This window comes from Phyllobates terribilis, unplaced genomic scaffold (assembly GCF_046119375.1).
Source record: "Phyllobates terribilis strain yellow unplaced genomic scaffold, ASM4611937v1 Scaffold_1__5_contigs__length_1240528914, whole genome shotgun sequence".
In the NCBI taxonomy this organism is placed as follows: Eukaryota; Metazoa; Chordata; class Amphibia; order Anura; family Dendrobatidae; genus Phyllobates; species Phyllobates terribilis.
In genome coordinates, this window is record NW_027362761.1 from 589665560 (window position 1) to 589690029 (window position 24470).

Consider the following 24470-nt stretch of genomic DNA (forward strand, 5'->3'; position numbering starts at 1 on the left):
TTATATTCTGTTGTGTAAGTGTTCCCTTTATTTTTTTGAGCAGTGTAGTTAACAGCAGAGCTAAAAGAACGTTCACAGGTCTGAGCCAGGAATTAGAAGTCTGATGCTGAAAAATAGGAGTTTCTGGGAAGATAATTAGCCAGCTGTCTGGTGCAGAGTCTTGAGGTAGATGGAGATAACTTCTGAAAAAGCAGTTAGTCGAGCCCACCATAAAAAGCTTTGGGTGATGATTTCAGGGGAGTTTACTGACTATTACAAAGGAAGCCAGCTATAGAAGGAAGGCCTGTTAATGGAGCTGGATCAGGTGATTAAAGTACCCTACTGTCCTTTTTAAGACCCCCTATCAGAAGAGTCTCTAAAACAGTGGTTCTCAACTCCAGTCCTTAAGACCCACCAACAGATCATGTTTTCAGGATTTCCTTAGTATTGCACGGGTGATGGAATTATTACCTGTGTAATACTAATGAAATGCTGAAAACATGATCTGTTGGTGAGTCTTAAGGACTGGAGTTGAGAACCACTGCTCTAAAAGAAGGAAGAGGATACCTGACATGAATTCTTCTAACACTGGAACATTAATGCCCTATTGAGAAATCCAACATCTTTTTCCAGGACCATATTCCTCAAAATTTATCAAATAGAGAAGATTTCCACAATCCTTCTTACAGTCCAGGATTTGGTCAATCTCATACTCCATGACGGGAAGCAGGAGTTGTCTTTAAAGTAGATGCGAATTTGTTGAAGACCAGAGGATAGAGTAAAGTAATATATGAGAAGCATTGGGAATTTTTAACATGAAGGTAATTTCAGGTGGAAAGTGATCGGATTGATTCGCTCAATAATCTGAAATGGACCAAAGAGTTTCAGAGCCAGCTCCTTACAATGAGACTCTACATGGATGTTTTTGGTGGAAAGCCAAAGCTTACCACCAAGAGAAATGTTGGGAACAGGTTGACATTGTCTATCAGCACCGTACTTCGCCTTGGCCAAGCCTGCTGCCAAATTGGATTGCACCTGAGTCCAGATGTGATGAATGTCCTGAGAGATACTGTGTACAGCAGGGTGTAGACACTTTAATACATTTGGCAGTGGAAGACGAGGCTCTTGACCATAAACCGTGACAAAGGGAGATTTCTCAGAAGACTTAGAAACTGAGTCACCAAGTTCTGAGGAGTTGAGCAGATCACGGGACTCTGGTCCATCGGTAAAGTCAGTAGTCTCTGTCCCCTGGATGAGAAGCTTGTGAATCTCTTACTTTCAGGATCCCCGGCACGGCTATTGATTAGCTGGGCTGGAGCAACGTTATTGTTGTGGTGTGATCCACAGTGTAACCCTGGTGGGTGTGGACCCACTAAGTCATGGGCCGGGCTTACCATGGAGGGGCGTAACTAAGTGACTACCAGGTATTCACTAGAGCCTCTGATGGTTGGGGTTAGGCTTGGCCATGTAGTCACCAGGTACCACTCCAGGACTGTCCCCATGACTGCAGCAGCTGACTGGAGGGTCAGAGATATGAGTACGAGGTACATGAGGATGAAGGCAGAGATGTGGTCAGACAATCCGAAGTCAGGGCAGGCAGCACAGGTTCAATATATATATAGCCGAGGTCAGAAGTGGAGATATCAAGATAAATGGTAAATGAGCCGGGCCAAAAACAGGTGAGACAGAACGAACATACAGGAACTAGAGACAAGCTACTAGGAACTTACGTTCAGGCAAGGAGTGGTGGGAGGAGCTGCCTAATAAATCCCCTGCTCCCTAGGGATAGGCTGGGAAAGTTAAACCCTGCAGGACACAAGTGGTTAAGTTCTTTCAGGATCTGGCCACCTCCCCATATAGCCAGGTGGAGAGACAGCAGGTTCATGCAGCAGAGGTGAAAGAGCTGCAAGAGGACTCAGTGCGGCGGCCTGACATGGGAAAGAGCAGAGCGGCGAACGTAGTGAGTAGCACGGTACTATGAGCGTTACTGCTGATGCCTCACTTATGACATCGAGCCAACCCGGCTAATCAAATGCTGGGCTGTGGACCCAGAATGTAAGAGATTCTCACGCCTCTCGTCGAGAGATTACTGATCTGCCCGATAGACTACAGCCACGAGAATCGATCAACCCATCTCTAATGAGGAACATAGTGCATTAATATTATCAACGCTCTGCTGATGCTGACCCCATAACTGTAGAGTCCAGACCTCCTCTGGTAGACCATCAGCACAAACACTGCACCCCCGCCGGAAGCTTCATGGCCGAACAGCTGCATGCAGCCATACATCACCAAGCACAATGCCGAACATTGGATGGAGTGGTGTAAAGCCGCCACCACTGGACTCTGGAGGAGAAGTGTTCTGTGCAGGGATGGATCGCTCTGCTCTATCTGCATCTGATGGAGGAGTCTGGGTTTGTTTTTTCCAGGACATTCCCCCTTGACTGCGTTGTGTCCGCTGTACACATGGTGGTCTTTCTACAGCCCATAGTGATGACGTCTGCTCTCTAGCTGCCATGTAGTGCGTGCGCCTGTTGGTATGTGATGCGCTTATTATACATACAGGTGCATCTCACAAAATTAGAATATCATCAAAAAGTTAATTTATTTCAGTTCTTCAATACAAAGTGAAACTCATATTATATAGAGTCACTACACACAGAGGGATCTATTATATAGAGTCATTACACACAGAGGGATCTATTATATAGAGTCATTACACACAGAGGGATCTATTATATAGAGTCATTACACACAGTGATCTATTTCACGTGATTATTTCTGTTAATGTTGATGATTATGGCTTACAGCCAATGACAACACAAAAGTCATTATCTCAGTAAATTAAAATAATTAACAAAAAACACCTGCAAAGGCTTCCTAAGCATTTAAAAAGGTCCCTTAGTCTGTTTCAGTAGGCTCCACAATCATGGGGAAGACAGCAGACTTGACAGATGTCCAGAAGGCAGTCATTGACACTCCACAAGGTCCTAGAGTCTGGAGGAAGAGTGGAGAGGCCACAATCCAAGCTGCTGGAGGTCTAGTGTGAAGTCTCCACAATCAGTGATGGTTTGGGGGCCATGTCATCTGCTGGTGGAGGTCCACTGGGTTTTATCAAGACCAAAGTCAGCGCAGCAGTCTACCAGGACATTTTACAGCACTTCATGCTTCCCTCTGCCGACAAGCTTTTTGGAGATGGAAATGTCATTCTCCGGCAGGACTTGGCCCCTGTCCACACGGCCAAAAGTACCAATACCTGGTTTACACACAACAGTATCACTGTGCTTGATTGGCAGCAAACTCGCCTGACCTTAACCCCATAGAGAATCTATTATAGAGAATCTATGGGGTATTGTCAAGAGGAAGATGAGACCCCAGACCCAACAAGGCAGACGAGCTGAAGGCTGCTATCAAAGCCACCTGGGCTTCCATAACCCCTCAGCAGCCACAGGCTGATCCCTCCATGCCACATTGCCACATTGATGCAGTAATTGATGCACAAGGAGCCCGACCAAGTATTGAGGCATTTACTGAACAGACATTTCAGATTTTAAAATCATTTTTCAAGCTGTATAAAGTATTCTAATTTACTGAGATAATGACTTTTGTGTTTTCATTGGCTGTAAGCCATAATCATCAACATTAACAGAAATAAACACGTGAAATAGATCACTCTGTAATGACTATATAATAGATCGCTCTGCGTGTAATGACTCTATATAATAGATCCCTCTGCGTGTAATGACTCTATATAATAGATCCCTCTGCGTGTAATGACTCTATATAATAGATCCCTCTGCGTGTAGTGATGCTATATAATAGATCCCTCTGTGTGTAGTGACTCTATATAATAGATCCCTCTGTGTGTAGTGACTATATAATAGATCCCTCTGCGTGTAATGGCTCTATATAATAGATCCCTCTGTGTGTAATGACTCCATATAATAGATCCCTCTGTGTGTAATGACTCCATATAATAGATCCCTCTGTGTGTAATGACTCTATATAATAGATCCCTGTGTGTAATGACTCTATATAATAGATCCCTCTGCGTGTAATGACTCTATAATAGATCCCTCTGCGTGTAATGACTCTATATAATAGATCCCTCTGTGTGTAATGACTCTATATAATAGATCCCTCTGTGTGTAATGACTATATAATAGATCGCTCTGCGTGTAATGACTATATAATAGATCCCTCTGCGTGTAATGACTCTATATAATAGATCCCTCTGCGTGTAATGACTCTATATAATAGATCCCTCTGCGTGTAGTGATGCTATATAATAGATCCCTCTGCGTGTAATGACTATATAATAGATCACTGTGTGTAATGACTCTATATATTAGATCCCTCTGCGTGTAATGACTCTATATAATAGATCACTGTGTGTAATGACTATATAATAGATCCCTCTGCGTGTAGTGACTCTATATAATAGATCCCTCTGCGTGTAATGACTCTATATAATAGATCCCTCTGCGTGTAATGACTCTATACAATATAGGAGTTTCACTTTTTGTATTGAAGAACTGAAATAAATTAACTTTTTGAAGATATTCTAATTTTGTGAGATGGACCTGTACTTGGGTCGCCGCGTTATGAAGTCAGCCATTACCCCGCATGTCTCCTTACCGCTTGCCCCAGGGTGCAGGTATTATTTTCTCAAGTCTTACTTATCCTTTGCCTCTTCAGGTTCCCTCCGGCTACCTTACCTTTCATGTTTTATTTCCTTATTTTCTGGTAATTTCTTCATAATCACAGCCTGTCCCATCTCCTCTGCTTTGAGCTCCTGATGAAGCGGTGTGCGGCTATACGAGTTGGGCTTCACTTCTGCCTCCTCTTTTCTGGATATGGTTGGTTCAAGTAATTTTTGACTGTATTATAAATAGATTGTAAATATATTATCTACGTATTGATCATTGGAACTTTTTTTTTTTTTTTTTTTTTTCTGGATCCAGAATTCCTGTGTTGGAAGCCGGAGTGCATTTCCCTGGACTCAGCGGCTGTTCTGATCTGGGGTATACACACCGGACCTGTAGTAAAGTGCTTTTTGTGGTTTCCTGTGTGTATGTACCCTTGTTTCACGTTTTTCTGATGGAGGAGTCTGGGGTTTGGTGATTCAAGGACGTTACCCCCTGACTGCATTGTGCCGCTGTACAGATGGAGGAGGGGGATAATGCTATGGGCTGTTATCGGGGGGCTGCCTCCACAAGACATTGTGGAAATTTTAGCCTTCAGCTTCGTGGGAACAGTTTGGAGAAGACCCTATTCTGTTCCCCATGACTGCGCCCAGTACAGAAGCTCCATACAGACATGGAGGACATGAGCGGCCGCACAGAGCCCCATACAGACATGGAGAAGAACATGAGGGGCCGCACAGAGCCCCATACAGACATGGAGGAGAACATGAGGGGCCGCACAGAGCCCCATACAGACATGGAGAAGAACATGAGGGGCCGCACAGAGCCCCATACAGACATGGAGGAGAACATGAGGGGCCGCACAGAGCCCCATACAGACATGGAGGAGAACATGAGCGGCCGCACAGAGCCCCATACAGACATGGAGGAGAGAACATGAGCGGCCGCACAGAGCCCCATACAGACATGGAGGAGAACATGAGCGGCCGCACAGAGCCCCATACAGACATGGAGGAGAACATGAGCGGCCGCACAGAGCCCCATACAGACATGGAGGAGAGAACATGAGGGGCCGCACAGAGCCCCATACAGACATGGAGGAGAACATGAGCGGCCGCACAGAGCCCCATACAGACATGGAGGAGAGAACATGAGGGGCCGCACAGAGCCCCATACAGACATGGAGGAGAACATGAGCGGCCGCACAGAGCCCCATACAGACATGGAGGAGAGAACATGAGGGGCCGCACAGAGCCCCATACAGACATGGAGGAGAACATGAGCGGCCGCACAGAGCCCCATACAGACATGGAGGAGAGAACATGAGCGGCCGCACAGAGCCCCATACAGACATGGAGGAGAACATGAGCGGCCGCACAGAGCCCCATACAGACATGGAGGAGAACATGAGCGGCCGCACAGAGCCCCATACAGACATGGAGGAGAGAACATGAGGGGCCGCACAGAGCCCCATACAGACATGGAGGAGAGAACATGAGGGGCCGCACAGAGCCCCATACAGACATGGAGGAGAGAACATGAGCGGCCGCACAGAGCCCCATACAGACATGGAGGAGAGAACATGAGCGGCCGCACAGAGCCCCATACAGACATGGAGGAGAACATGAGCGGCCGCACAGAGCCCCATACAGACATGGAGGAGAGAACATGAGGGGCCGCACAGAGCCCCATACAGACATGGAGGAGAGAACATGAGGGGCCGCACAGAGCCCCATACAGACATGGAGGAGAGAACATGAGGGGCCGCACAGAGCCCCATACAGACATGGAGGAGAACATGAGCGGCCGCACAGAGCCCCATACAGACATGGAGGAGAGAACATGAGGGGCCGCACAGAGCCCCATACAGACATGGAGGAGAGAACATGAGGGGCCGCACAGAGCCCCATACAGACATGGAGGAGAGAACATGAGGGGCCGCACAGAGCCCCATACAGACATGGAGGAGAGAACATGAGGGGCCGCACAGAGCCCCATACAGACATGGAGGAGAGAACATGAGGGGCCGCACAGAGCCCCATACAGACATGGAGGAGAACATGAGCGGCCGCACAGAGCCCCATACAGACATGGAGGAGAACATGAGCGGCCGCACAGAGCCCCATACAGACATGGAGGAGAACATGAGCGGCCGCACAGAGCCCCATACAGACATGGAGGAGAGAACATGAGGGGCCGCACAGAGCCCCATACAGACATGGAGGAGAGAACATGAGGGGCCGCACAGAGCCCCATACAGACATGGAGGAGAACATGAGCGGCCGCACAGAGCCCCATACAGACATGGAGGAGAACATGAGCGGCCGCACAGAGCCCCATACAGACATGGAGGAGAACATGAGCGGCCGCACAGAGCCCCATACAGACATGGAGGAGAACATGAGCGGCCGCACAGAGCCCGGACCCCATCCTATAATGGAGGATGGGAGCCCAAACTACCCCAACATCAGGGTCTGGCCCCACAAAGGGACCGAGTCCACATGGATGTAGGATGGGAGGAGAGATAAGCTCCTGGAGGTGGATGTGGAGGGGGCACATGTTGGTGCTTCCTCCCTTTATGGTGAGACCCGGCCCGGGCAGCAGCACTCCAGGCCCATTATAGACGTGCTTGCTCAGGTATATGTACTGGAGCTTTACCTGCCCCCCTAGTGGTACAAACATGTAGCACATCACTCGCTGTACTGGCTCTGCACAGGTTTCATGTACATGGATAGACTCCCGGCCTTTCAATATTTTTGCAAAGTGAGAATTATGGACAGGTAGCCCTGGAAACTGAGGAAGAATGATGGGATTAACCTGATTAAATAGCAGACAGGTAGGGGGTTAGGAGACAGCAGACTCCTCCCTCTTGACGAAGCCACAATAACCGCCAGGTGCTTTACTTGCAGGGGCTTTCCACTACGCGATTCAGAGAATCAAGTCTTGGAGTGGTGGGGGTCTGACACCCCGTTATGAGCTGAGAACAGCTCAGGAGCAGCTGGAGATGGGGGTGTTGGATGTGGGACCCCCCACCATTATGTTATAGTAGTGGAAAGTCCAGTGTAGTCCTCACACACCTTTGTGCCAGGTACATCTCACTGCCAGGAATATTATTTAATGGTCTTTGGCTCAATCTCGATCCATGAAGACTTGATGGATGAACGTTTTGTTGGTTAGATCGATTTTGTGAAAGCCTAGATAGGTCCACCAGGGTCTTCTCCACCGTTATCTTGACAGTATCAGGCCATCGGGTTGCTGGTCTTCATTGTCACCTCGTTCCTTCTATTCTTCTGACCATGATGTCCTTCTCCAGCGATTGATCTCTTCATATATGTCCCAAAGTAGGCAAGTTGGAGCTTGGTGATCCTGGCTTCTGGTTGGATTTCTTCTTCTTGCCATCCATGGTATTGATATCATGCTTCTCCAGCACCACATTTCGAAGGCGTCTATTCTTCTTCTGTCTCGTTTCTTTATCGTCCAGGTTTCACATCCATGTTACCACATAAAAAAACCAAACTATGTACGAGCCGCGTCTTCATCGCCAGTGAAATGTTACTTGATCTGAAGACCTTGTCCAGTGACTTCTTTGATTTGCCCATCGCTATTCTCTTATTAGCCTGAACATACACTATTTGAAGGGGCTTCGCATTTTTTTTCCGGAAAAATACAGCTGTCTCTAACCCGTTCAGTCTTTGGTGACTTCAAAAGTACAGCAGGCAACCACCACAGCTTGCAGCGAAGATCAGCGATTGGCTGCAGTGGTCTCAACAAAAACTATCGGGAAGCAACAGAGACTGACGGGCTGGCGTGGAAAGTAAGCATGGATTTCTTATTTTCATAGAGAAAACCTTTAAATTATGTAAAATAAAAATGTTTGCAGTCTCTACAGTAAAACCCAATCTACCCCTGTGTGCGGCACCAGTATTTAGTCTTCCTCCCTAGGACGACCATTACCATCACTAATTAATTTTGCACCATTGCCTGCACTTTTGCCAGAGAGCACTTGCTTTGAAATCTTCACATTAGTCTTGTTGCATCAATATGTGAAATCCTCTTTCAAGGGAACCTGCCAGCAGCTTCTTAGACCCTAAATGTCACCGATGTGAAGCCTCTGAACTGCTTATGACACCCATACCTTAATGCCCCCGCAGCCAGCCGTGAATGGGAGTTTTATTCACTGCCCAGAAATAAAACTTCCATTAGATTCATAGCTGAGGATCTACTGTGAGAAGACAGAAAAACCAGAGAGCGACCAAAGTGTCAGGAAACTTCTAATACACAAACCACAGCTACACAGAAGGGGGTCAGATACTTTCTTTTTCGCCACATTTATTTTAACAAAGATCTGTCCTTAGGATGAGCTTGAAGCCGCCACTGCGGCCCTCTTGGGTTTGGGTGTTGTGCCTTCACGGAATCCATTTCTGTAAAGGAAGGAAAAAAAAAAAAAAAAAGATCAGAGGAAAAGTCACAGACGGATGAGGAGCGGAGGCGTGGAGCCGCTTATCTCAGGTGTAATGGATAATCATTAGATGTCATATGTTCAGACATTTATTGTGAAACATCATAGATAAGCAATACAAAAGGGGAGCACAGACACCGAGAAGAACCGGCATCCATATGGCTAATCTAGAGGGGGTGCCTGGCTCAGGACCCCCCGTCTATCAGTCAGAATAGACTATCACTGCAGATCTGGTGCCAGTTGCTTCCGCACCGGGCAGTGAGTGCACAGATGTCTCTGCAGCGACCTGTAAATCATCTACGTAGGTCCTGACTGTGACCTACAGACTCAAAGTCTTCCCCGGGCTCGTCAGCAGATACGGAAGTGAGCGGCGCTGATATCAGTTCACTAAAAAGTGCAGATTTACAATGGCACAATCCCCGCGGAGGTCTGGTGTGTGTCCAATATCACTGCATATTAAAGTTTCAATGACAGAAAGAAAAAAAAAAAGTGCACACGTGTTTTTCCCCTACAAAAAAAAAAAAAAAAATTATAACAAAAACGCATCATCTTATAACCCCAGCAATGTGAGATCCCTGAGGTCTCCTGCACACGCGGATTATACTTTTCTTGCAGATTTGAAGACGTTTCAGATCTGCCGCTTGTCAATTCTTTCTTAGGGAAAAAAAACACAAAATACCGCATTAAAAAAACAGGTATTTTTACGCAGTGTTTTCCTGCCGATACAACAGTATTTGCAATAGATTGTTCTGCTGCAAATACTGAACGTGTGCACAAAGCCTTATAGTGGTGGCAAACAGGTAATTTATCAGGGCAATAGGACGTTTCAGTGGAGGGAGGTGCACAAGAGCAGCATTATAAATGATGGTAGTTAAATCCATGGTCACCCTCTGCGGATAGACTGCTGATGTACTGTACAATTACCCCTCCATTCATGAGATCAGAGGGGACGTGCAATCACAGCGCTTTGTTTTTACAAGCTCTAAGCATTAAAGAACATGAGACGACCCCTTTAACATTGAGAGGAGATAAGAAGCCGGGCTGATCCCTTTAACATGACAGATCCCCTGCAGTTACTGGCCAGTACAGGCAACGAGCTCCGTGACGTGTGGCTGATCAGAAATAGTGTGGGCACGGATATTCCCTGAAGTGCATAGTATCGCCACTAATGGTTTCCCAAGAATCAGCACAGCAGCAAATTCAGCGTCATTTCCCCTGGGTCGGTGATCTGATGGTTCGCAACCGCACTTCGTTCAAAAATTTTGCAAGAATAAAAATGTCCATCGTGTTCCCAAATGTCAACTTCACACGTGGTGGATTTTCTATGCAGATTTGTGTGCAGGAAATCCACAGCTTAATAAGTAATTTGTAGAGGATTTCTGCACACACACATCAACGACGGTGCGGATTCTTAGGTCTGTGTTCACGTCAGTTCTGCGTGTGGAATTCAGCGCATTTTAACGTTTGCATTGGAAGAGTGAAATCCGCAGCAAATGTAAAATTTCACTCCACCAAGTTTTGCATTAGGACATAAAAGACCAATCAGTGTCAGTGGGCACAGGTTATGTCCCTGGTTTTATCTACACCAGGCTCATGCTCTCACTACCAATGGACACATCTCCCGGGTAATCTACAGGTCCTTATCTCCAAGTATCCAAAGTGGAGACCCTAGGAATAAGACAATAGCAGAGGACATGGCGGTCCTTCTGCGCACGCGCTTTGCTCATAGACTCACTTAAATCTGCGGTTCACAACTTTCAGATGTCGCATGCGGCCGGTGCCGGTGGTGTTGCGTCTCTTCGCCTTGGCACTCCAGTTGTCTATAAAAAAAAAAAAAAAAATTAATGAAAGAGGAGAAAAGATCATGGAATACTATTTGTGCAAGAGATGTGACAGCTGGTATAAAGCGGCAGGACAAAGGACCGGACCCTCATCTGCAACCAACTAGAAGGGAACTTTACTAGCACCTCAAATTTATCATCGCGGTCACAGCGGAGTCCACCCTCCTCATCCTCACAAATAAGGAGCAAACGGGAGTTTAGTACATTAACGAGGAACTGTCCTGCAACAAAAGCCATGTTCCTAACATCCCCCTACTCTTATCAGCCGATTCAAAGGGATTTCCTAAACTTTACTTCTACGAACATAATATTTGACTTCTTCTTACTTTTGGCATCACACGTCCGCCAAACAATCATGTGGCGCTAAAAGTCCGAACACATCCTGAAATTAAGGAGTGCATAGTTTGGACATATGACTTGGACTTACAGCTGCACCTAAGACCAGCCCAGGATCAGCAGGGAGGGAGGGGGGCACTTACACTTTCTCTTGCGCTTGGCTGGGTATCCGCACTTTCCACAGGTGGACTTCTGGAGATGGTAGGCCTTGGAGCCGCAGCGACGGCACAGAGTGTGCGTCTTATTGCGGCGCTTTCCGAATGACGATGTTCCCTTCGTCTAAGGAAATAAAAATAAATTGTAAGATGGCTGAAACCAGAGAAAACAAGCGACTGCACGAGAGCAGCATTTATCTCAGTAACAAAGCGAAATCACTGGATGTCATATGTTCAGACATTTATGATAGAACATCACAGATAAATGCACAAGATGGACGGACGCCGGACGGGAGCATGGAAACGCAAATGTCTCCCCGATCAGCGAATAGAAAGAATCCGGGTTATATCTGGAAGTCTGACCAAAAACCTCTCACTAACCAACTGCCAGAACCAGAGGACCCCAAGGCACAGGGGCACCCCACACATACAGGCCCGGCCCCCGGGGGGCACCCCACACACATACACACACACAGGCCCGGCCCCCGGGGGGCACCCCACACGCGCACAGGCCCGGCCCCCGAGGGGCACCCCACACACATACAGGCCCGGCCCCCGGGGGGCACCCCACACACACACAGGCCCGGCCCCCGGGGGGCACCCCACACACATACACACACACAGGCCCGGCCCCCGGGGGGCACCCCACACACATACACACACACAGGCCCGGCCCCCGGGGGGCACCCCACACACACAGGCCCGGCCCCCGGGGGGCACCCCACACACACACAGGCCCGGCCCCCGGGGGGCACCCCACACACACACAGGCCCGGCCCCCGGGGGGCACCCCACACACATACACACACACACACACAGGCCCGGCCCCCGGGGGGCACCCCACACACATACACACACACAGGCCCGGCCCCCGGGGGGCACCCCACACACATACACACACAGGCCCGGCCCCCGGGGGGCACCCCACACACATACACACAGGCCCGGCCCCCGGGGGGCACCCCACACACATACACACAGGCCCAGCCTCTGGGGGGCACCCCACAAATATGCACAGGCCCGTGTGAGTGTTACACATGGCGGAGGGCTGGAGTATATCGTGCAGCCATCATCATGGCTCTGAGCTGATGCGGCAGAGTCCACAGCAGGAGCCGCAGCTGCACCAGGACACAGCGGCTCCGGGGCCTCCGCACAATCCGGCCATGAAGCCGCCATCAGCCCCAGTCCCCGCATCAATAACGGGACTCCCCGCTCAGCCGCCGCCATCCCTCCCCACCACCGGCTGCAGGACGCCCGGACATGACAGGATGGCGGTAGATGCCGGCGGATTCCGCGGCCGAGACACCATGACACTCACCATCTTCCCCAGCGGCCGATACGATAGAGACCGGAACTAGGGAAAGACTTCCGCTATATCACCAGCAAGTACTTCCGGGCCAGCGCTGCGGATGTGACGTCACATGACGTCTTCACTCCGCGCCATCTTTGATAAGGGCAAAATTACCAAGCATCCCTCAGAAGTAATACCTGAGAAACACAATGTTATTTCCTTCATCTCTTCGCTGATGGAGATTGCCGGATAGAGCTTCTAAATACAAACAATTTACCAATTTACTGCTTGTTAAAATTTTCAGTCGTTCTTAATATATTAACACTTTTGTCTACAGTTCGTTGCCATGGAGACTGACCACCGATACTAGACAGCAAAACACGCCCAGTGCTTACAAGCTCTTTTTTTTATAGAGCCTAGAAACACTGTTTTAAAGCTGGCAATGATTGTTGGAGTGCGCGGTTACCTCCGTATCCTGGCCAACTTCAACGCAGCACTAACAACCTAGACAGCAGCGGTGGTCGGTCTCCAAGGCAACGTAACATGATTCTGCAGGTCAGCACCATTCCGGTGATTTTCAACTTGTATAGGTTTTTTTTTTTAAGGTTTTATTATTTAGAAAATAAATCGGAACTTTGTAAATTCACCATTTTCGGAGAACAGTATTTTTTTTATTATTATTATTTTTGTTATTGCGCCAGTGTCAGGACTTGCCTTTTGTGCACTGAGCCGTGCTGTCTATTGACAGTGCTGGGTACGGGCATTTTTTGGAAGGATGACATTTTAATCGCATTTTATCACAATTTTTGGACGCAAATCGGCAATTCTGGTGCTGAGATTTTTTTTCTCCTTTTATAGAGTTTAAGTGTTTTTTTTTTAATTTTTTTGGGGGGGCTATATAAAAAAAATTGAAAAAAATGCTGTGATTTTATGGCGATTGCAGCAAAAAAATTAAAATAAAAAAAAGCCAAAAAACGCAGCCTGATCCTATATCCTGACACTATAGTCACAAACCCAGAGGGACACAGCCACCCCTACATTGCCCTGACGTTGCACGACAGAACCCCGTAGGAGAAGCTAGGGACTGGGGAGATTTATGCTGCCGAGCGCCAGCAGTCACAGTGTCAGGGCAATGGCATACTTAGGCTGTGTTCACATGTTGCCGTCATGTGTTTTTTTTCTTTTTTCAATTCTCAAAAATCACTAAAAAAACGCGGCAATTTTACCAAAATTGTCGCAAAAAATGCACCGTGACCGCAATTTGCAAACTCCAGTACAACAAAGATCCTGACACTGATTCTAATACCCAAAGTAACAAATGCAAAAATGACCCAAAAAATAAAAAAAAAGAACAAATATTAGTACTAAAAAAAAAAAAATTTCTTTAAAGGGGTTGTCCGCGGCCAACACTAAAAACAGTGAAATAAATCCTACTCACCCCCGGTCATGCTCCGCGATCCAGTGTCGGCCGCTCGGTCCTCTGCACCGGATCTGAAGTGATGATGTCACCATTCACCAGCCATGGGATCAATGCGGGCTTTGATCGGCTGCAGCGGTCAGGTGACTTCATAGAATGTTTTTCTAAGGTGATAACTTACTGATCAGTTGGATTCCAACCGCTGGGACCAGCAATGAATGATTTCTGCTGATCAGTTCTTGAGTAAGTATGAAATCAACCAACAGAGGGCACTGTAACAAAGCGAATGCATGCAACCAGGTTATAAGGGCGTCTATAATTATGGGTATGGAGGATTATATATAATAAAGATATATAGACATGCAATATAGGGGATTATGTACTGATTTCTGGGGGTCCAACCACTAGGAACAAGAGTGATCCCTAGAACAGGGATCTCGTAGATCCCGGGATTAGGTTCTGCAAGGATCCACTGTACTGTATGCTCTGAGCATGCTCATGACGGCTCGATTGTCTATCGGACCGCCAGAAAAAAAAGAAGCGCAGCGTCCCACTGTTTCCAGCAGACGCATGTCTGGTGCGGGTGGCGGAAAAAAGTAATAGAAAAAGTTTTAAAACATATTACAAAAATTATAAAAACATAACAGTTTCAATCACCACAAAATAAAGCAATGAAAAAAAACAAACATATTTTTATATTTTGATATAAAATATATTAAGATACATATTTCATATTACTGCGTCCTAAAAAGTCTGATCTATTAAAATATACAATTATTTAATAAACACCGTGAGCGAAAAAAAAGTCTCATAATTCTAGATTTACCATTCTACAGTCGCCGAGCTTCCCCCCCCAAAAAGTGCAAGGAAAAGCGATCAAAATGTCATACAGTGGTGGCCAAAAGTATTGGCACCCCTGCAATTCTGTCAGATAATACTCAGTTTCTTCCTGAAAATGATTGCAATCACAAATTCTTTGGTATTATTCTTCATTTAATCATTAAATTAATTAATTAATCATTAAATTCATTAATTTGGTATTTAATTCTTCATTTATTCTTCATTTAATTTGCTTGCAAGGAAAAAACACAAAAGAGAATGAAGCAAAAATCAAATCATTGATCATTTCACACAAAACTCCAAAAATGGGCCAGACAAAAGTATTGGCACCCTCAGCCTAATACTTGGTTGCACAACCTTTAGCCAAAATAACTGCGAACAACCGCTTCCGGTAACCATCAATGAGTTTCTTACAATGCTCTGTTGGAATTGTAGACCATTCTTCTTTGGCAAACTGCTGCAGGTCCCTGATATTTGAAGGGTGCCTTCTCCAAACTGCCATTTTGAGATCTCCCCACAGGTGTTCTATGGGATTTAGGTCTGGACTCATTGCTGGTCACCTTAGAAGTCTCCAGTGCTTTCTCTCAAACCATTTTATAGTGCTTTTGGAAGTGTGTTTTGGGTCATTGTCCTGCTGGAAGACCCATGACCTCTGAGGGAGACCCAGCTTGCTCACACTGGGCCCTACATTATGCTGCTAAATTTGTTGGTAGTCTTCAGACTTCATAATGCCATGCACACGGTCAAGCAGTCCAGTGCCAGAGGCAGCAAAGCAACCCCAAAACATCAGGTAACCTCCACCATGTTTGACTGTAGGGACCGTGTTCTTTTCTTTGAATGCCTCTTTTTTTTCCTGTACACTCTATGTTGATGATTTTTCCCAAAAAGCTCTACTTTTGTCTCATCTGACCAGAGAACATTCTTCCAAAACGTTTTAGGCATTCTCAGGTAAGTTTTAGCAAACTCCAGCCTGGCTTTTTTATGTCTCGGGGTAAGAAGTGGGGTCTTCCTGGGTATCCTACCATACAGTCCCTTTTCATTCAGACGTCGACGGATAGTACGGGTTGACACTGTTGTACCCTCAGACTGAAAGGCAGCTTGAACTTGTTTGGATGTTAGTCGAGGTTCTTTATCCACCATCCGCACAATCTTGCGTTGAAATCTCTCGTCAATTTTTCTTTTCCGTCCACATCTAGGGAGGTTAGCCACAGTGCCATGGGCTTTACACTTCTTGATGACACTGCGCACGGAAGACACAGGAACATTCAGGTCTTTGGAGATGGACTTGTAGCCTTGAGATTGCTCATGCTTCCTCACAATTTGGTTTCTCAAGTCCTCAGACAGTTCTTTGGTCTTCTTTCTTTTCTCCATGCTCAATATGGTACACACAAGGACACAGGACAGAGGTTGAGTCAACTTTAATCCATGTTAACTGGCTGCAAGTGTGATTTAGTTATTGCCAACACCTGTTAGGTGCCACAGATAAGTTACAGGTGCTGTTAATTACACCAATTAGAGAAGCATGACATGATTTTTCAAAGGGTGCCAATACCTTTGTCCACCCCCTTTTTTAGGTTTGGTGGGGAATTATATCCAATTTGGCTTTAGGACAATTCTTTTTGTGTTTTTTCATTGAAGACAAATTAAATGAAGATAATAATACCAAAGAATTTGTGATTGCAATCATTTTCAGGAAGAAACTGAGTATTATCTGACAGAATTGCAGGGGTGCCAATACTTTTGGCCACCACTGTATGTACCCCAAGATGATACCATAAAAAGGACAACTCGCCACACAAATAAAGAGACCTCACACAGCTCCATTGGATAAGTTTTACAGATGTTAACATTTTTGACTTTAATATAAATAGAACATAAATAAGTAGATAAAAAAAAACTGTAAAGTACCAAAAAAGAGTGAAGAACAAGAAGGTCTCCTGATAATAATCTAACGATATGTGTGGAAGAATCAGCAGCAAGTGTTTGATTTTCCTGCAGCGCCTCCGCAGGAGAACTGAAGTATTACATGGTGTCCATAGGAATCTATGTGAGGTCCTCTGAGAACTGGAGAAATCTCATCTATTTACTCTCAGTTCTGTAAAACGATATTTAAAACTGGTTTTGCTCAACCAGATAAGTTCTTTACTCCGACTGAGACACAAAACTTGAACAAAGGTCACAAAGACGTGCGGCCAAAAACAACTGCAGCTTCATTTCTGGCTATTAACCTCTGGACACCGTGAGAAACCGGTGAGCCGTGTTTTAGGATCCAGGAGCCAAGAAGTTGTATCATCAAAGTGGAAAGCTGCATTAGAAACACGTCACCACTTCTGCATTTATCACCCACTCCTGGTTTTGGCTTAAATATATGTGAACGTGCGATAATACTTGTACTAGCTCTGAGCTACATCCCGTATTTGGATTTGTTCACATGGAGCGTTTTTTTTTGTTGTTTTTTTTCCTGCAGGCACAACCTGCTCATATGGAAGTAAAAATTCTGCTTTCAAAATGCCCGTTTTGTATTCTTTTCGCTGCGATTTTGGAATGGTTTTTGGGTGCAAATTACATGCATGCTTTGTCTACAGTACATGTGTAATAAATTTAGTTTTACTCACCAAAAATGCTGCAAAAAGACTGAAAGAACTGACACACTGCAAATGTAAAACACGCTGCTGTTTTCAAATTCAGTCAGGAAAAAAAACAACAGGCAGGTGCACGGGATTTCTGAAATATCAGAGCTTTTGCCGATATTGTAAAACGCAGCTTACATCCTGTATTATACTCCAGAGCTGCACTCACTATTCTGCTGGTGCAGTCACTGTGTACATACATTACATTACTGATCCTGAGTTACATCCTGTATTATACTCCAGAGCTGCACTCACTATTCCGCTGGTGCAGTCACTGTGTACATACATTACATTACTGATCCTGTACTGATCCTGAGTTACATCCTGTATTATACTCCAGAGCTGCACTCACTATTCCGCTGGTGCAGTCACTGTGTACATACATTACATTACTGATCCTGAGTTACATCCTGTATTATACTCCAGAGCTGCACTCACTATTCTGCTGGTGCAGTCACTGTGTACATACATTACATTACTGATCCTGAGTTACATCCTGTATTATACTCCAGAGCTGCACTCACTATTCCGCTGGTGCAGTCACTGTGTGCATACATTACATTACTGATCCTGAGTTACCTCCTGTATTATACTCCAGAGCTGCACTCACTGTTCTGCTGGTGCAGTCACTGTGTACATACATTACATTACTGATCCTGAGTTACCTCCTGTATTATACTCCAGAGCTGCACTCACTATTCTGCTGGTGCAGTCACTGTGTGCATACATTACATTACTGATCCTGAGTTACCTCCTGTATTATACTCCAGAGCTGCACTCACTATTCTGCTGGTGCAGTCACTGTGTACATAGATTACATTACTGATCCTGTACTGATCCTGAGTTACATCCTGAATTATACTCCAGAGCTGCACTCACTATTCTGCTAGTACAGTCACTCTGTACATACATTACATTACTGATCCTGAGTTACATCCTGTATTATACTCCAGAGCTGCGCTCACTATTCTGCTGGTGCAGTCACTGTGTACATACATTACATTACTGATCCTGAGTTACATCCTGTATTATGCTCCAGAGCTGCACTCACTATTCTGCTGGTGGAGTCACTGTGTGCATACATTACATTACTGATCCTGAGTTACATCCTGTATTATACTCCAGAGCTGCACTCACTATTCTGCTGGTGCAGTCACTGTGTACATACATTACATTACTGATCCTGAGTTGCATCCTGTATTATACTCCAGAGCTGCACTCACTATTCTGCTGGTGGAGTCACTGTGTACATACATTACATTACTGATCCTGAGTTACATCCTGTATTATGCTCCAGAGCTGCACTCACTATTCTGCTGGTGGAGTCACTGTGTACATACATTACATTACTGATCCTGAGTTACATCCTGTATTATACTCCAGAGCTGCACTCACTATTCTGCTGGTGCAGTCACTGTGCACATACATTACATTACTGATCCTGAGTTACATCCTGTATTATACTCCAGAGCTGCACTCACTATTCTGCTGGTGCAGTCACTGTGTACATACATTACATTGCTGATCCTGAGTTACATCCTGTATTATACTCCAGAGCTGCACTCACTATTCTGCTGGTGCAGTCACTGTGTACATACATTACATTACTGATCCCGAGTTACCTCCTGTATTATACTCCAGAGCTGCACTCACTATTCTGCTGGTGCAGTCACTGTGTACATACATTACATTACTGATCCCGAGTTACATGCTGTATTATACTCCAGAGCTGCACTCACTATTCTGCTGGTGCAGTCACTGTGTACATACATTACATTACTGATCCTGAGTTACCTCCTGCATCATACTCCAGAGCTGCACTCACTATTCTGCTGGTGCAGTCACTGTGTACATACATTACATTACTGATCCTGTACTGATCCTGAGTTACATCCTGTATTATACTCCAGAGCTGCACTCACTATTCTGCTGGTGCAGTCACTGTGTACATACATTACATTACTGATCCTGAGTTACATCCTGTATTATACTCCAGAGCTGCACTCACTATTCTGCTGGTGCAGTCACTATGTACATACATTACATTACTGATCCTGAGTTACATCCTGTATTATACCCCAGAGCTGCACTCACTATTCTGCTGGTGCAGTCACTGTGTACATACATTACTGATCCTGAGTTACATCCTGTATTATACTCCAGAGCTGCACTCACTATTCTGCTGGTGCAGTCACTGTGTACATACATTACATTACTGATCCTGAGTTACATCCTGTATTATACTCCAGAGCTGCACTCACTATTCTGCTGGTACAGTCACTGTGTACATACATTACATTACTGATCCTGAGTTACATCCTGTATTATACCCCAGAGCTGCACTCACTATTCTGCTGGTGCAGTCACTGTGTACATACTGTACATTACATTACTTATCCTGATGTCACGGGTGTGTCAGATGTGACAGACAGTCGCCCTGCAGTTGGTTGCAGGAGATCTCTGTTACGGATGCAGGTGGTGGAACCTCTGTGCTGCGGTGCAAGGAGAGATCCAGATGGGCTTTACTAGGTATCAACTCGGAGCGACCAAGGTCGTACGGCGGCTCAATCGACTCCGTGACCAGGGAGGGACCGAGCAGAGGGACCAGGTGCTACTCTGGGGACGACCTTGTAAGGGAGCAGGTGACTCCCACGGTACAGATGGCAGGGACTGACCGGTATTGCTGATGGGCACAGCAGGCAGGCTGACGAGTGATCCGGGTAGATGGACTGGCAGACACGGCAGGCGACAGGCGGGAGCCTCTAGGTAGGCTGTCAGGTGGTCACGGCAGGTGACAGGCAGGAGCCTCTAGGTAGGCTGTCAGGTGGTCACGGCAAGTGACAGGCAGGAGCCTCTAGGTAGGCTGTCAGGTGGTCACGGCAAGTGACAGGCAGGAGCCTCTAGGTAGGCTGTCAGGTGGTCACGGCAAGTGACGGGCAGGAGCCTCTAGGTAGGCTGTCAGGTGGTCACGGCAAGTGACGGGCAGGAGCCTCTAGGTAGGCTGTCAGGTGGTCACGGCAAGTGACGGGCAGGAGCCTCTAGGTAGGCTGTCAGGTGGTCACGGCAAGTGACAGACAGGAGCCTCTAGGTAGGCTGACAGGTTGTCACGGCAAGTGACGGGCAGGAGCCTCCAGGTAGGCTGACAGGTAGCAAGCAGGAGGGCAGAGCCCATAGACAGACTGGCGGACTGAACGGAAGACAGACTGTCGAGCTGGAGAGTAGTCAGGCTGGCGGACTGGACTGGTAGTCAGGCTGGCGGGCAGGACTAGTAGTCAGGCTAGCAGCGAGACCTGAGGGCTGAAGCAGAGGTAAGTACACTATGCAACAACTATTGCTCGGGCACCTCCATTTTGGAGGAGGTGCCTTATATATGGGAGGACCTCCGGCAATTGGCCGGGGACTCCTTAGGACGGCGCGCGCGGCCCCTTTAAGAGGGAGGGAGCGCGCGCGCCCTAAACACAGTGCCCGGGAAGCTGCGTGCGCCGGCAGCAGCACGAAGAGGAGCGCTGGAGGACGCCGGGTGGGGAGCGCGGCGGTGAGAGGGACGGCGTCTCTGCCTGGCAGGGGGCAGAGACGCCGATGCTACAATCTCTTCTTTTGGCATTACAGACACCTTCTTAGCTGTCTCACTCTAGGACCCAGCGGCCACCTCCTTCTTCCTACTCTATCTGACACCCTGGCCTGGGTGTTTAAATAATTTCACTTTGCAGCAGGAAGGTGCCGGTGAGAGAGTTTTGACTCTACTTCATTTATACTAAAGATTTCACACCCACATACACCCCATAACTCATCTTCCGGTAGTATGAACATTGTCATTGGCTGCATTGGTCACCACCTTTCTGCAGATGGCACCCTCATATTTTGGAACAAAGTCCTTGTGTAGGGCAGGTTCAACTCCATTTGGGCTGGCTCCAATATGTCCATCACAAGAACAAACACCACAAGCATTGTATAGGCCAGAGACAGGATGTCTACCTCAGGTGTGATGGTATATAATCCAAATCCACAGGGGCAGTGTACATATGTAGAGTACAATAGGTGACAAACAGGATCTGCATTCAAGATCACCACAGAAGGTGTGCGTACCTGTATCATCCAAGAGGCTGGAGGGCCCATACTCAATCCCTATGTAGATGCAACCTTTACTTTATCACTAAAACAAAGGATGTCCCACAAAGAACACCGGCCTTCTGGTCTCACAACCCTGTATCTAGTTCCTCTTGATAGAGTCCTGGAAATATCCAGCACTCATAAATCCAATACAGAGTTCAGTCATTTCTATATATATATTGTACCTTTTGGCCTCCAACACCCTCTCACAGACATTGGTTCCTTACACGATGCAGATGTTGCTGCCGCTTTATATAACACCACAACAGCTACAGCTCTTGATTTGGTCGCCCCTCTGACACATACCAAAGTTCGCACACTCAATAGGCAACCCTGGCACACCAACCTGACTAAAGACCTGCGAAGGGCCTCCAGGGTTGCTGAGCAGAGATGAAAAAGATCCCACTCCAATGAGCACTTCATCGCAATCAAACAATCCCTCACTACCTTCAAGTCCACACTCACAGCAGCAAAATAAACCTACTTCTCATCTCTCATATCCTCTCTGTCTCACAACCCCAAACAGCTATTCAACACTTTTAATTCTCTCCTCCATCCCCCAGCACCTCCTCCCTCTCCTCTCAGCTCAAGCAGAAGATTGACACTATCAGACAAGGCTTTTGCCTAAAGTTCCCACAGCCCCTCCTATCTACTCAACCTTCCTCCTCCAAAACCACCTTCTCCACCATTACAGAACATCAAGTTTCCTCTTTACTCTCCAAATCACACCTCTCCACCTGCGAACTTGACCCAATCCCGTCCCACCTCATCCCTAACCTTACCACAGTCTTCATCCCAACCCTAACCCACCTCTTCAACCTGTCACTAACAACCCGCGTCTTTTCCTCATGTTTCAAACATGCCTCAATCACACCCATCCTCAAAAAGCCCTCCCTTGACCCTTCCTCTCTGACTAGCTACCGCCCCATATCACTTTTCCCCTACGCCTCAAAATTACTGGAACAACACGTCCACCTTGAACTGTCCTCCCACCTCTCCTCCTGCTCCCTCTTCGACCGCAGGCTTCCGACCGCACCACTCCACTGAAACTGCCCTGACTAAAGTCACTAACGACCTACTAACCGCCAAATCCAAGTGACACTACTCCGTCCTCCTATTCCCGGTCCTGTCATCTGCCTTCGACACAGTGGACCATTCCCTCTTACTACAGACTCTCTCATCTCCTGGCATCACGGACTTGGCCCTATCTTGGATCTCTTCATAACTAACAGACAGGACATTCAGTGTCTCCCACTCACGCACCACCTCCTCATCTCACCCCCTATCTGTCGGTGTTCCCCAAGGCATAGAGTCCATGGCTTTCAGTATCACCTCTATGCTGAGGACACACAGATCTACCTCTCTGGACCCGATATCACCTCCTTACTAACCAGAATCCCACAATGTCTGTCCGCCATCTCATCCTTCTTCTCTGCTAGAGTTCTAAAACTTAACATGGATAAAAAGGAATTCAACATCTTCCCCCCACCTCACTCAACCCTCCCATCCGACCTATCCATCAAAGTTAATGGCTGCACACTCTCCCCAGTCCCACAAGCTCGCTGCCTTGGGGTAACCCTGGACTCTGATCTCTCCTTCAAACCACATATCCAAACCCTTTCGACTTCTGCCGACTCCAACTCAAAAATATCTCCCGGATCCGCACATTCCTCAGCAAAGACTCTGCAAAAACACTAGTGCACGCCCTCATCAGCTCCCACCTGGACTACTGCAACCTCCTGCTCTGTGGTCTCCCTTCAAACACTCTTGCGCCCCTCCAATCTATCCTAAACTCTGCTGCCTGACTATTCCCCCTGTCCTCCCGCTATTCCCCGGCCTCTCCCCTCTCTCAATCGCTTCACTGGCTCCCCATTGCCCAGAGACTCAGGTACAAGACCCTAACCCTGGCATACAAACCCATCCACAACCTGTCTCCTCCATACATCTGTGACCTAGCCTCCCGGTACTTACCTGCACGCAACCTCCGATCCTCACAAGATCTCCTTCTCTACTCCCCGCTTATCTCCTCTTCCCACAATCGTATACAAGATTTCTCCCGTGCTTCCCCCCTACTCTGGAACTCTCTACCCCAACACATCAGACTCTCACCTACCATGGAAACCTTCAAAAGAAACCTGAAGACCCACCTCTTCCGACAAGCCGACAACCTGCAGTAACCACCGCTCCACCATACTGCTGCACGACCAGCTCTACCCTCACCTACTGTATCCTCACCCATCCCTTCTAGAATGTGAGCCCTCGCGGGCAGGGTCCTCGCTCCTCCTGGACCAGTCGCTGACTCGTATTGTTCATGATTATTGCAATTGTTCTTGTATTATACCCCTTTTTTCGCATGTAAAGCGCCATGGAATCAATGGCTCTATAATAATAATAATAATAATAATAATACATTTCTAGTCAATACCTAAAATAACAACCGAGACGCATTTCACCGTAGCTTCGTCAGGGGGGTTTCGTACGACGCAGGTGGCCGAAGCAGCTCAGGAGGGACCGCCGCTCATCAAATTCATGACCTGGAGTAAGACTTGAGGTGTGGCGCACGCCACTTCACGCCTCGCCTGATTCATTGAGACCCCGTGAGTTCAAGACCCTCCTGGACATCGCCAGTCTTGAAGAATCGGGGTCCAAGTGTCGGAGGAGTTTTGCGCTTTTGAGGCTTTTCTACTGTTTTTGCTCCAAAAAAAAGCAGCACTAAATCTCTGTGTGAACATCACCCTAGTGCAAAAAGGGACAGGGGGACCTGGA

At 47.1% G+C, this 24470-nt stretch overlaps 1 protein-coding gene and 2 non-coding genes across 3 annotated transcripts; all 3 read right to left on the bottom strand.

The window, feature by feature from the left end:
• Positions 1–8929: 8929 nt before the first annotated feature.
• RPL37 (ribosomal protein L37) lies at positions 8930–12893 on the bottom strand. The gene is made up of 4 exons (XM_073682047.1): positions 12735–12893; positions 11405–11540; positions 10820–10904; positions 8930–9046 (listed from the first exon to the last, which is right to left on the bottom strand). The coding sequence occupies exons 1-4, from the start codon at positions 12735–12737 to the stop codon at positions 8977–8979; spliced, it is 294 nt and encodes a 97-aa protein (XP_073538148.1). The 5' UTR covers positions 12738–12893; the 3' UTR covers positions 8930–8976.
• On the bottom strand, positions 9123–9199 carry LOC141175199 (small nucleolar RNA SNORD72). The gene has a single exon (XR_012253021.1). It is a non-coding gene; the product is annotated as a small nucleolar RNA SNORD72 (small nucleolar RNA).
• Positions 11608–11684, bottom strand: LOC141175188 (small nucleolar RNA SNORD72). The gene has a single exon (XR_012253020.1). It is a non-coding gene; the product is annotated as a small nucleolar RNA SNORD72 (small nucleolar RNA).
• Positions 12894–24470: the final 11577 nt, after the last annotated feature.